Here is a 14,063-nt window from a genome sequence, read left to right on the forward strand (position 1 = left end):
GGGAGGGGGAAGTGTGTGAATCAAAAAACTGCAATTATACAGATGTACAAATGTGAATGAATGTAAGGGTGCGTGCTGGTGGTTGGGTGTGTGCTGGTGACAGGGAAGTCAGGTGCAGGAGATCGATCTTATAAAACGGAGCAGTTTAATAAGTGTTTAAAAGCACAATGCTTACAAACAAAACAATCACCAACAAGGACATGAGGGGGAACAGAGGGCTAAATACACAACATGTAATGAATGGGATTGGAACCAGGTGTGATACAAGACAAAGGAAAATGAAAAGAGGATCAGATGGCTAGAAGGTTGGCGACTTCAACCACCGAACAAGGAGAGGGACCAACTTCGGCAGAAGTTGTGACAATGAAAAAAAAAAACTTTTGATCATGTTTTTTTATACAAAACATAAGGACGCTGCTGTGACTGGGTCCTATAAGGTTTTGGAGAAACCAAAATTAACTGTAGATGATACATATGATCTGCACAACATACCAATACAAATTGTGCATACCTTTGTGTGCCTCCTAGTTAGTATACCTGCAGACTCAGACACACACAAAAGTGAGCAGTTTGGTCATCTGCACCCAATGCAGCTATAGCCTTTAACATATTCTTACCTCTTTGTTGATTGATATCTATTGAATTGTGTCCATTTTCTGTTTTAGAAATCGTTTTTAAAGGGAGAAAGTGTCAAACACTACCATTTGTACAAATACACAAATATAGATGGTATCATCCTAAAACAATATCAATTTAGATCATACAAGGGAGAAACCTTACCTTACATTGAGGCAATCTTTCCATTTTTCAGTTAAGTACCTGCACCTGCTGTCCAAATGTTTCAGTTGGGCAGTTAGGTTCCTACAAGAACCCCCACCAACTAAGGAGGTTCCTCGATGAACCCCACCTCCTTTGGGCTTCTTGGAGAACCTTTTGATGTCAAGGTTCTTCAAGGAACTTTTAGGATCTTAAAATAACCCTTGCTGGACTCCTAATTTTTAGAGTGTAGAGACCATAGATTTCGCGAGTATGGTGTAATAGTAGGTTTGTCTAGTCCAGGTATTCCCATACCTGGGAATGCGCAATGCCGTTGGGGGTATGCCAAATAATAATGTGATTCACTTTTTTTTTAAAGAAATACATTTATTGTCACGGCCGTCCTCCTCTTCATCTGAAGAGGAGAGGCGAGATGGATCTGAGGACCAATACGCGGCGTGGTAAGTGTCCATGGTCAATCTTTAATAAAGAAAGTAGTGAACACTGAAAACTATACAAAACCAGTAAACAAAATAACCGTGAAGCTAATCATATGGACTGTGCTGAAACAAGCCATCAACATAGACAATCACCCACAAACAAACAGTGCAACCCAGGCTACCTAAGTATGATTCTCAATCAGAGACAACTAATGACACCTGCCTCTGATTGAGAACCATACTAGGCCGAAAACATAGAAATGCCCCAAAACATAGAAAAACAAACATAGACTGCCCACCCAACTCACGCCCTGACCATACTAAATAAATACAAAACAACGGAAATAAAGGTCAGAACGTGACATTTATATCTTCCAACGGGGCTATACATTTGGGTGAGGTTTTATTATCACCTGAGTAGACTCGTTTCACTGCCAAAAATAAAATGAAACCACCTAGTGTTCAGCAAAATAACAAGACAATTTCAAATACAGGTAGCCTAGTCAAATAATTAACATCCAATCACATTAATGGTTACGCTCTCGCCGGAATTCCACTAACGGTTGGTATGTAGCCAAACATAGCTGCTGCTCATTGTTTGCTCGAAAATTGATAAACTATTTTAAAAAGGCCCGGGTCCATAGTGACACATACCAGCTTTACTGGTAGTACTGCTACTACCAGCAGTACTACACCTGCACCTGTTGATGACACAAGTTGTTCTGCTTCCACGAGCACATCCAATGCTAGCATCAGTAATTCTACGTTTGTTGTTAGCCCAGCTAGCATGGACACTGACAGTTGTGAATCTGATGTAGCCGAAGAGCTACTGCCCCCTAACCCGGGAAAGCACCGAACAACAGACAGGGACGTTGGACCATCGAATAGGCACAAATATGATGAGAACTTAATTGATTTGGGGTTCACTTATATTGGGAGTAGTGCCTTTCCTCAGCCATAGTGTGTTATACGTGCAAAAGTACTATCTCACAACTCGATGAAACATTCACTTTGACTTTCAAGTAGTAAGACATGTATTACAGCAAGAGATTCCATTACTAAGAAGACACTAGAAATGTCTTATATGGTGAGCTACCGAGTGGCTAGGACAGGCAAGCCCATTACTATTGTGGAGGACTTAATTATTCCTGCTGCCGTGGATATGGCTGGGACAATGCTGGGGCAAAACGCAAAAAAAACTATACAGACAATGCCTTCATCAAGCAACGCTTTTTCACGATGCATCAGTGACATGGCAGGAGCTGTTTTGAAACAATTACTGCTTCGCATACAAGCCAGTGAATTCTATGCGTTACAGCTGGATGAGTCAACAGATGTGGCGGGCTTAGCACAGCTTCTGGTATATGTCCGTCACGTTTATAGGGGTCAATTAAGAAGGACATCCTCTTCTGCAAACCACTGGAAACCAGGACAACAAGATAGGATTTTTTTTAAGCACTGGACAGCTTTTTGACATCAAATGGACTTTGGTGGTCAAGATGTGTTGGTATCTGTACTGATGGCACAAAAGCCATGACAGGGAGACATAGTGGAGTGGTAAAGCACATGCAAGCAGTTGCTCCAGACGCCATTTGGGTAGACTGCAGCATCCACCGAGAGGCTCTTGCTGCCAATGTAATGCCTGACACCTTGAAAGACGTTTTGGACACTACAGCGAAAATGGTTAACTTTGTTAAAGCAAGGCCCCTGAACTCTCGTGTATTTTCTGCACTATGCAATGATATGGGCAGCGACCATGTAACACTTTTACAACATACAGAAGTGCGCTGGTTTTGAAGGGGCATAGTATTGACACGTTTTTTGGAATTGAGAGACAAGCTTAAAGTTTTCTTTACTGACCCTAATTTTCACTTGTCTGACTGCTTGCATGATGACGATTTTCTCAAAAGACTGGCCTATCTGGCAGATTTTTTTCTCTCACCTGAATGATCTGAATCTAGGATTACAGGGACTCTCCACAGCTATATTCAAATGTGTGGGACAAAATTGAGGCTATGATTAAGAAGTTGGAGCTCTTTGTCTGCATTAACAAATTAACTCAAGCTAACGGACAATGTCAAATGTGATATAGCGAAGCACCTGAGTGAGTTGGGTGCCCAATTACGCAAGTACTTTCCCGAAATGGATGACACAAACAACTGGATTCGTTATCCCTTTCATTCCCTGCCTCCAATCCACTTACTCCACTTACTCCACTTATATCTGAACAGGAGAGCCTCATCAAAATTGCAACAAGCGGTTCTGTGAAAATTGAATTTAATCAGAAGCCACTGCCAGATTTCTGGATTGGGCTGCGCTCAGAGTATCCTGCCTTGGCAAATCGGGCTGTTGGCAAATCGGGCTGACACTGCCTTGGCAAATCACACTGACACTGATGCCCTTTGCAACCACATACCTATGTGAGAGTGGATTATCGGCCCTCACTATCATGAAAACTAAATACAGGCACAGACTGCGTGTGGAAAATGATTTAAGCCTGAGACTCTCTCCAATACAACCCAACTTTGCAGAATTATGTACATCCTTTCAAGCACACACTCCTTATTAACCTGTGGTTAGTTATTCACAATTTTCGATGAACAAATAAGGTTTTATATGTAATATGGTTAAATAAAGAGCCAGGTTGAGACAAAAACTCACACTCATTCTTCTGTTTGATAAATGTATCGTATAGTGTGTGTTTGGCAGGATTACATTGATGGCAAAAAACAACATTTGAGAGTGTGCTGACCCTGGTACTAGAGGAGGTACGCAGCTGGAAGCTGAATGTTTGAAGGGTTACAGGACAATAAAACGTTAGGGAACCACTGTTCTAGTCGATTCCATAACAATTGTATTACGCCATTCTATTGGAGGTTTACATTGGAACAACTGGAGTTCTGCTCTATGCTGATTGTTTCAACTCATGTTGTATTAAACTCATGTATTATACCTACCTACACCTACTCCCTAAACTGTATCAGCATATCGATTGCGCAACCAGGGCTGGTAAAAATTGGATCATTGCTATTCTAACTTCCGCAACGCATATAAGGCCCTCCCCCTGCCCTCCTTTCAGAAAAGCTGACCACGACTCAATTTTGTTGCTCCCTGCCTACAGACAGAAGCTAAAACAAGAAGCTCCCGCGCTGAGGTCTGTTCAACGCTGGTCCGACCAATCTGATTCCACGCTCCAAGACTGCTTCCATCACGTGGACTGGGATATGTTTCGTATTGCGTCAAACAACAACATTGACGAATACGCTGATTCGGTGACCGAGTTCATTAGAACGTGCGTTGAAGATGTCGTTCCCATAGCAACGATTAAAACATTCCCAAACCAGAAGCCGTGGATTGATGGCAGCATTCGTGTGAAACTGAAAGCGCAAACCACTGCTTTTAATCAGGGCAAGGTGAGCGGAAACATGACCGAATACAAACAGTGTAGCTATTCCCTCCGCAAGGCAATCAAACAAGCTAAGCGTCAGTATAGAGACAAAGTAGAATCGCAATTCAACGGCTCAGACACAAGAGGTATGTGGCAGGGTCTACAGTCAATCACGGATTATAAAAAGAAAACCAGCCCCGTCACGGACCAGGATGTCTTGCTCCCAGGCAGACTAAATAACTTTTTTGCCCGCTTTGAGGACAATACAGTGCCACTGACAAGGCCCGCAACCAAAACATGCGGACTCTCCTTCACTGCAGCCGAGGTGAGTAAAACATTTAAACTTGTTAACCCTCGTAAGGCTGCAGGCCACGACGGCATCCCCAGCCGCGACCTCAGAGCATGCGCAGACCTGCTGGCTGGTGTGTTTACGGACATATTCAATCAATCCTTATCCCAGTCTGCTGTTCCCACATGCTTCAAGAGGGCCACCATTGTTCCTGTTCCCAAGAAAGCTAAGGTAACTGAGCTAAACGACTCCCGCTCCGTAGCACTCACTTCCGTCATCATGTAGTGCTTTGAGAGACTAGTCAAGGACCATATCACCTCCACCCTACCTGACACCCTAGACCCACTCCAATTTGCTTACTGCCCAAATAGGTCCACAGACGATGCAATCTCAACCACACTGCACACTGCCCTAACCCATCTGGACAAGAGGAATACCTATGTGAGAATGTTGTTCATCGACTACAGCTCAGCATTTAACACCATAGTACCCTCCAAACTCGTCATCAAGCTCGAGACCCTGGGTCTCGACCCCGCCCTGTGCAACTGGGTACTGGACTTCCTGACGGGCCGCCCCCAGGTGGTGAGGGTAGGTAACAACATCTCCACCCCGCTGATCCTCAACACTGGGGCCCCACAAGGGTGCGTTCTGAGCCCTCTCCTGTACTCCCTGTTCACCCACGACTGCGTGGCCACGCACGCCTCCAACTCAATAATCAAGTTTGCGGACGACACTACAGTGGTAGGCTTGATTACCAACAACGACGAGACGGCCTACAGGGAGGAGGTCGAGAGCATCCTGTCGGGCTGTATCACCGCCTGGTACGGCAACTGCTCCGCCCACAACCATAAGGCTCTCCAGAGGGTAGTGAGGTCTGCACAACGCATCACTGGGGGCAAACTACCTGCCCTTCAGGACACCTACACCACCCGATGTCACAGGAAGGCCATAAAGATCATCAAAAACAACAACCACCCGAGCCACTGCCTGTTCACCCCGCTATCATCCAGAAGGCGAGGTCAGTACAGGTGCATCAAAGCTGGGACCGAGAGACTGAAAAACAGCTTCTATCTCAAGGCCGTCAGACTGTTAAACAGCCACCACTAACATTGAGTGGCTGCTTCCAAAACAGTGACTCAACTCCAGCCACTTTAATAATGGGAATTGATGTAAAATATATCACTAGCCACTTTAAACAATGCTACTTAATATAATGTTTACATACCCTACATTATTCATATCATTTGTATACGTATATACTGTACTCTATATCATCTACTGCATCTTTATGTAATACATGTATCACTAGCCACTTTAAACTATGCCACTTTGTTTACATACCCTACATTACTCATCTCATATGTATATACTGTACTCGATACCATCTACTGCATCTTGCCTATGCCGCTCTGTACCATCACTCATTCATATATCTTTATGTACATATTCTTTATCCCTTTACACTTGTGTGTATAAGGTAGTAGTTTTGGAATTGTTAGTTAGATTACTCGTTGGTTATTACTGCATTGTCGGAACTAGAAGCACAAGCATTTCGCTACACTCGCATTAACATCTGCTAACCATGTGTAAGTGACAAATAAATTAGATTTGATATGATTTACTGCAATCAACAGCGGAGCATGGAACTGCACACAGGTGGCTGGCGGGAAAGGCAAACAGCCTATGCATCACGCCAATAGGGTTAACTCACGCCAATAGGGTTTACTCACTTTGTGTGAATTGTAATGTGGCTCATATAGCAAACATTCCTAAACTGACCCCTCCGAACAGAAAAGGCGCATCCCACTCTGACACCAAAGTAGCAAACAGCTGGGTAGGAAAGCAAACCAGGTCACTGACGTGAAAGGCAAACACCCTACAGCAGGGAATTAATTATAACATGGCTCATTTAGCGAGGATGAAGTGTTGATGTTGCCACTTTGCACCACTAGATGTCCATCTGTATCAAGTTTCTCAGTCACCCCAAAAGTAAGTGGTCAGCTAAGAAAGTTTCCTTTACATCCCATTTCATATAATTAAGCAATTAGTTTTGTGCAATTAATTCTTACAATAAGATAACTGTCCCCCCCCCCCCCCCCCCCGACCTTTCAGTCGTTCATACATTCATATTTTTGTTAAGACAAGGATACCATTTTGTTTTCTGTGTGCCAGCAGCCCGATTTGCCACTCACAACCAATGCAGGCCAGTGGTGGGAGAAATGAGGAGGACAGGCTCATGGCTGGAATGATGATCTGTGCATGTTCAATGTGTATTTACTGTATTTCTTTGAAGAAATGTAAAAGTTTCACAGGAAGGAGATATGTTCTTACTTGACCTTCCTTGCGTGTGTATGTGTGTGTGTGTGTGTGTGTGTGTGTGTGTGTGTGTGTGTGTGTGTGTGTGTGTGTGTGTGTGTGTGTGTATTCAGCATCCGGCACCAATACATGAAGCGAGTTGCCTGGAAGGAAGTGAAGCAATCATGTTAATTGGCATTTTAATCCGTATTCAATTCATACAATAAATTCTACATTTAATTAACACAGTACAGGAATACAGCTTTATATCATTGCAACCATAAGAGCACTATAAATATTATCCGCAGAATATTACCTTTTGTGGATCACAATGATTTCCTAATATGGGATTTCTCTTAAAACACAAGGAACTTCAGTAATAAGTAGGGCAAAATATATAATCTGTTGCCAACCTTTTGCTTCTACGACAAGGAGATTTCCAGCCCTTACAGACTGTTTATGATTTATGGTAATAACAGGTGCTGCAGTGACACTCTGTGTGATTCGTCACAGGTGAGCCATCCTTAGTGGTGACCTGAGAGAGGAGAACGAGAGAAAGAATCAAGTGAAAGATAGATGGTTTAAAATAAAAACATTCAGGATAATTCGAGTTGTTGTTAAATTATACGTTTAGATATCATGTGCATTATACTAGGAATGTCGTCGTGTCAGATGATCAAACTGGGTAGCAGAGAATATCAATCCCAACTACCTTATTAGCTAAATATTGTCTTACCCTTTCCCCTTCTTTTGCAACGCAGCATGTGGCTTCAGAGGTGATGTTCTTGGGGACCAGCATGGTTTGCTTTGACCGTAGTGGGGTTGGATAAGCTCTGGAGAAGCAGCAACCTGTACACTGCATGATGTTGGGGAATATTGTGTTCGGTTTCAGTGTGCATTCCTCACAACCCACTGTGAAAATAATGAAGACATAAATTAATTGAGAATCTATTGAATAGTATGATTTTAAGCTGCACCATGCATCACCAATCTCTTCCTTGTGGCTCTCTTCCACAGTTTGGGAATAAGGAGGTAATATAGCAATTTATATTCTCTCGCTATAATGACAACAGAACAACTCACTGGTCATTGTGTTTCCAGAACACATAAACCATCAACAAAAAGAGTTATTGTAACGTAAAACTTACTGTTTGTCTTGTCGCTGCTTGGGTAAGAGTCTGCGATGAATAGAAGTATGGACAGGATGAGGGATACTCCAGTTGATTTCAACAAGCACATTTTAGTGACAGGTGGCAATATTCTGACAGGAAACATGAGCAAAATCATTCAAAACCAGCCTTATTCATCTCAAAAGTTGAAAACTAATGAACACAAAAAACAGCAGTGAAACACTACATTGGAAACACAACATAGTGAATGGAAAAAGCATTAACTGTGTATGTTCCTCTTGGTGGAAGCCTGTTCAGTGTTCAGTGTAGACCCTACTTCTTCCTCCATGAACTTTTATGCCGCTGTCTCTCTGCCCATGTGCTCGACCGGGATTAGGTAAACCCCTACAACCTTATCAGTGATATCTGTGAGCATTGGCCACTTGGCTACCTGCTCTAATCTTTTAAATGAAAAAAGGAACTGCACACGCAGTCGAAAGTCAAAACACACTTTCATCCTGACAATGGATGGAAGCTTCTAACCCCTTAAACAGGTGGGATGTTGCTAGGTAACTGCTGTTCTGTCGTGCGGAAGACGAGGCAGGATCATTAGTTCATTAGTTTAACTTATGCTCATTGCCTTGTAAATCAATACATCTAAAGACATTTTTAAAACTTTGAATATCTGATTAATCTTTCCATGCTGGATTATAACCCCCCCAAAATAAGTAAAAATGTAAACTACACAAAAAAGTTAAAGATTTCCCATTAAATAAATAGGGTTTCTTATATAAACCAGGGGGACTAGTCCCTGGCCATGCTTTATTATCATCTGGGGCAGTGCTAAGATCAGTGAAAGCAATGAATACGGTACATGAAATAATGCTATCCTCTCAGAGAACCAAACAGATAGCCAAAGGTATGTGGACACCCCTTCAAATTAGTGGAATCGGCTATTTTAGCCACACCCGTTGCTGACAGGTGTATAAAATCGTGCACACCTCCATGCAATCTCCATAGACAAACATTGGCAGTAGAATGACCTTACTGAAGAACTCAGTGACTTTCAACATGGCACCATCATAGGATGCCACCTTTCCAAAAAGTAAGTTTGTCAAATTTCTACCCTGCTAGAGCTGCTCCGGTCAACTGTAAGTGCTGTTATTGTGAAGTGGAATTGTCTAGGAGCTCACAGAACAGGACCGACGAGCGATGAAGCGAGTAGCGCGTAAAAATAATCTGTCCTCAGTTGCAACACTCACTACCATGTTCCAAGCTGCCCCTGGAAGCAACGTTAATACAAAAACTGTTCGTTGGGAGCTTCATGAAATGGGTTTCCATGGCCGAGCTGCCTCACACAATGTCAAGCGTCGTCTGGAGCAGTGTAAAGTTTAACGCTATTGGACTCTGGAGCAGTGGAAACACGTTCTCTGGAGTGATGAATCACGCTTCACCGTCTAGTTTGGTGAATTCCAGGAGAACGCTACCTGCCCCAATGCATAGTGCCAAGTGTAAAGTTTGGTGGAGAAGGAATAATGGTCTGGGGCTGTTTTTCATAGTTCGGGCTTGGCCCCTTATTTCCTGTGAAGGGAAATCTTTAAGCTACTGCATACAATGACATTCTAGACAATTCTGTGCTTCCAACTTTGTGGGAATAGTTTCCTGTTTCAGCATGACAGTGCCTCCGTGCACAAAGTGAGGTCCATACAGAAATGGTTTGTTGAGATCGGTGTGGAAGATCTTGACTGGTCTAGACAGAGCCCTGACCTCAGCCCCATCGATCACCTTTGGGGTGAATTGGACCACCGACTGCGAACCAGGTCTAATTGCCCAACATCAGTGACCGACCTCACTAATGCTCTTATGGCTGAATGGAAGAAAGTTAGCGCAGCAATGTTCCAACATCTAGTAGAAAGCTTTTGCAGAAGAGTGGAGGCTGTTTTATCATCAAATGAGGACCAACTCCATACTAATGCTCATGATTTTGGAATGAGATGTCTGATGAGCTGGTGTCCAGGTACTGTATTTACCTCAGAGATGCGTTTCAATGATATGTTTATGTTAATGTAATAACATTAATGAGTCAGTGTATCTTCAATTAAATTAGATGTATGCTAATGAATGTGTACTCTAAATTAAATGTGCACCATGTGGAAATCGCTCCGCCATTTTCTGTTTGCTAAGATTCTTACAGTTGGCCTAATTTCAGTTTATGTGACAAAACAAGCAAGTACAGTGTAGAGAATTATACCATTTACCCGGTACAGTTGAAATTGGGATTCATCTGTGAAAAGCACACTTCTCCAGCATGCCAGGGGCAATTTAAAGTGAGCATTTGTCCACTGAAGTTGGTTACGATGCCGAACTGCAGTCAGGTCAGGACCATGGTGAGGACGGCGAGTTTGCAGATGAGCTTCCCTGAGATGGTTTCTGACAGTTTGTGCAGAAAATCTTTGATTGTGCAAACTCACAGTTTCATCAGCTGTCCGGGTAGCTGGTCCCAGACGAATATGGGTTTGGCGAATGCCAGGAGAACGCTACCTGCCCCAATGCATAGTGCCAAGTGTAAAGTTTGGTGTAGAAGGAATAATGGTCTGGGCCTGTGAGGCCCAGACGTACTGTCAAATTCTCTAAAACAGGGTTGGGGGCAGCTTATAGTAGAGGAATGATCATTAAATTATCTGGCAACAGCTCTGGTGGACATTCCTGCAGTCAGCATGCCAATTTCACGCTCCCACAAAACTTGAGACATCTGTGGTGCACATTTTAGAGTGGCCGTTTATTGACCCCAGCTTAAGCTGCCACTATCCCTATTCAATCGGCTTCTTGATATGCTACACGTGTCAGGTGGATGGATTATCTTGGCAAAGGAGAAATGCTCACTAACAGGGATGTAAACAAATGTGAGCACCAAATATTGGAGAAATACGTTTTTTGTGCGTATGGGATATTTTATTTTAGCTCATAAACATGGGACCAACACTTTATACATGATAAGGGACACACTCTACACACACGTACACATGGATGTTGTATTGTAAATATGTAAATATGTGGCCTGAGGGAACACACTAAATGTATTGGGTAAAGTGTTATGAAATGTAATGTCATGTAAGATTTTAAACTGTATATAACTTAATGTTGCTGGACCCCAGAAAGAGTAGCTGCCACCTTGACAGCAGCTAATGGGGATCCTTAATAAATATAAATACGAAATACAAATACATGTTGCGTTTATATTTTTGTTCAGTGTAAGAACAGCTACAACATAGTATCTTTTCATCCTTCCGTTCACCTGTGTTTTAACATTTCCTGACCTTGGTTGCATTGGAGACTAGGCCCTGGCAGATGTAACTCAATATGCATGGAGGGTGGCATATGAAATCACAGAGACTTAAAGGCTTATGGTGCAACCATGTCATGAGCCATAACTGTTCTTCAATCCTGCACTCTTACTGTCATTGTATTTCTCCACTCAAAACGGTAATTGTATAGCCTACTGTGAAACATTAACACTAATTGCTAAGGTGTTTTATTATTGATGTTTTCATTAACAAGACGAAAGATGAAAATCAGCTAAATGCATAGCACAGTACATTTTTTGTTATTGTAACATTCAATGATGTAGTGGTAAATAATTATGTGGGTCGACACTGATTGCCAGTGTGAGTAAAGTAGCACTCCCTTTACTTTCAATGCATTTTTCTACAAAAGGTGGGTAAACGCTTATGCAAAACAAGCATTACACTACACCCGCAATAACATCTGCTAATCATGTGTATGTGACCAATAAAATTTGATTTGATTTGAAAAAAAATGTGCATGAACAGCATTTGTGTGTGTTTACCCTCCACTACACTACTGGTAACATTCTGTAAATTATCTGTTATTTATCTTTCTCTAAAACCGCTCTGGATAAAGGCAATCTACAATTTTCTCAGTACAAATGAAACTCGCTTTTATTCCCCCAAAATTTTAACATTTTCAATGGTATAGCATAGCATCTTTAATACATTGTTTACAGCCCGATTAACAATCAGTCCAGACATAGCCATTGAAAGCAGTCCTAGAGAAACATTGGTGTGACACGGCAACAACTGAGGTTGCACAGGGTCCCTGAGGAGCTTCGCTTGTGGTACAAGGTCCAGGCCTCGATGAAGATCCTGTAGTTGAAAATGAAGATGAGGCCATTGGGATGTAGAAGGCCATAATGGTGGAGAAGATGGTGTGGTCGATGTGGTCATGCTCTTGGAATCACGTGTGGTGTGTGTGCATTTGGTATCCGGCACCCATGCACTTTCACAAAAAGTGTGGTGAAGCTGAGTTGGCTGGGAGGAAGTGAGGCGATCATGTCAATTGAGGGTTCTGGTTACTACATAGCCGTGTCTGTCTCCTCGACTCACCACATCCACTTAATCCCGCTCATATTGTCTCAACATCCAGTGGGATAGTAGTGCCTGGTGTTCCAAACTACTACTGTACCCTGTACATGGACCATTGGCAGATTTGGGTTTACAGCTAGAAGCATCTGATTCTGGTGGAACTGGGGAAAAAGTAAAGGACCGTGGCTGATTTCAACACATACACAATACACAGGTTTAACACAGGATTTAGACAGTGGAGTGTGTATTGTTGTAGTATATAGAGTGAATGTAGCTATAGTATATAAAATGTATATGAAAAAACTGCATGTGGAAAATGAATTGCACTGCCTAAGAGACTGTTGGCTCAAGATGGCACCGGAGGAGGTGGCTGCCATTTTACCATCTCCTAACCAATTATGTAGGTTTTTCCGCGTTGTTTGTAAATCATTTTGTACATAATGTTTCTGCAACCGTATCTTACGGCAGAAAAGAGCTTCTGGATATCAGGACAGCGATCACTCACCTCAGATTAGACAAAGATTTTTTCAACAACAAGCAGGACTCACACTCACGATATTCTCCAAACACCCCACAGGGCAGACATCCCAATTATTCGCGAAAGGAAGCGACGCAGAGGACTAAGAGCCGGAATCGTGGCTGAATGATGACATGGATATTCAGCTAGCGGGATATACGCTGCACCGGCAGAATAGAACAGCACACTTTGGTGAGATGAGGGGGAGGTCTGTGCATATTTGTAAAGTCTAAGGAAGTCTCTAGATTTTGCTCGCCTGAAGTAGAGTATATTGTGATAAATTGCAGGCCACACTACTTGCCTAGAGAGTTCTCAGCTACACTTTTCGTGGCTGTTTCTTTACCATCACAAACAGGTATGGGCACTAAGACCGCACTCAGTCAGCTGTATAAGGAAATAAGCAAACAGGAAACCGCTCACCCAGAGGCGGCGCTCCTAGTGGCCTGAGACGTTTATGCAGGGAAACTTAAATCAGTTCTACCAAATTTCTATCAACATGTTTAATGTGCAACCAGAGGGGAACAGAGAGATGCGTACAAAGCTCTCCGTCGCCCTCCATTTCGTAAATCCGACCATAACTCTATCCTCCTGATTCCTGCTTATAAGCAAAAATTAAAGCAGGAAGCACCAGTGACTCGGTCTATGAAAAAGTGGTCAGAGGAAGCAGATGCTAAACTACAGGACTGTTTTGCTATCACAGACTGGAACATGTTCCGGGATTCTTACGATGACATTGAGGAATACACCACATCAGTCACGCGCTTTATCAATAAGTTCACTGAGGACGTCGTCCCCAAAGTGACTGTACGTACATACCCCAACCAGAAGCCATGGATTACAGGCAACATTCGCACTGAGCTAAAAGGTAGAGCTCAGTGCGAATCAAA

At 42.8% G+C, this 14,063-nt stretch overlaps 1 protein-coding gene across 1 annotated transcript; it reads right to left on the bottom strand.

Moving 5' to 3' along the window:
• Positions 1–7,625: 7,625 nt before the first annotated feature.
• LOC118941356 (glycoprotein hormones alpha chain 2-like) lies at positions 7,626–8,580 on the bottom strand. The gene is made up of 3 exons (XM_036953811.2): positions 8,317–8,580; positions 7,905–8,080; positions 7,626–7,703 (listed from the first exon to the last, which is right to left on the bottom strand). Exons 1-3 carry the CDS (start codon positions 8,453–8,455, stop codon positions 7,626–7,628), a joined length of 393 nt encoding a protein of 130 aa, XP_036809706.2. The 5' UTR covers positions 8,456–8,580.
• Between the last annotated feature and the right edge of the window lie 5,483 nt (positions 8,581–14,063).

This window comes from Oncorhynchus mykiss, chromosome 19 (assembly GCF_057628025.1).
Source record: "Oncorhynchus mykiss isolate SJ-2025 chromosome 19, ASM5762802v1, whole genome shotgun sequence".
Lineage (NCBI taxonomy): Eukaryota > Metazoa > Chordata > Actinopteri > Salmoniformes > Salmonidae > Oncorhynchus > Oncorhynchus mykiss.

Coding starts and splice junctions, on each gene's coding strand:
- LOC118941356 (XM_036953811.2), bottom strand. CDS start 8,455: ATGATTTTGCTCATGTTTCCTGTCAGAATATTGCCACCTGTCACTAAA. Junction 8,081..8,316: donor AAGCAGCGACAAGACAAACA/GTAAGTTTTACG, acceptor TTATTTTCACAG/TGGGTTGTGAGGAATGCACA. Junction 7,704..7,904: donor TTGCAAAAGAAGGGGAAAGG/GTAAGACAATAT, acceptor CTCCTCTCTCAG/GTCACCACTAAGGATGGCTC.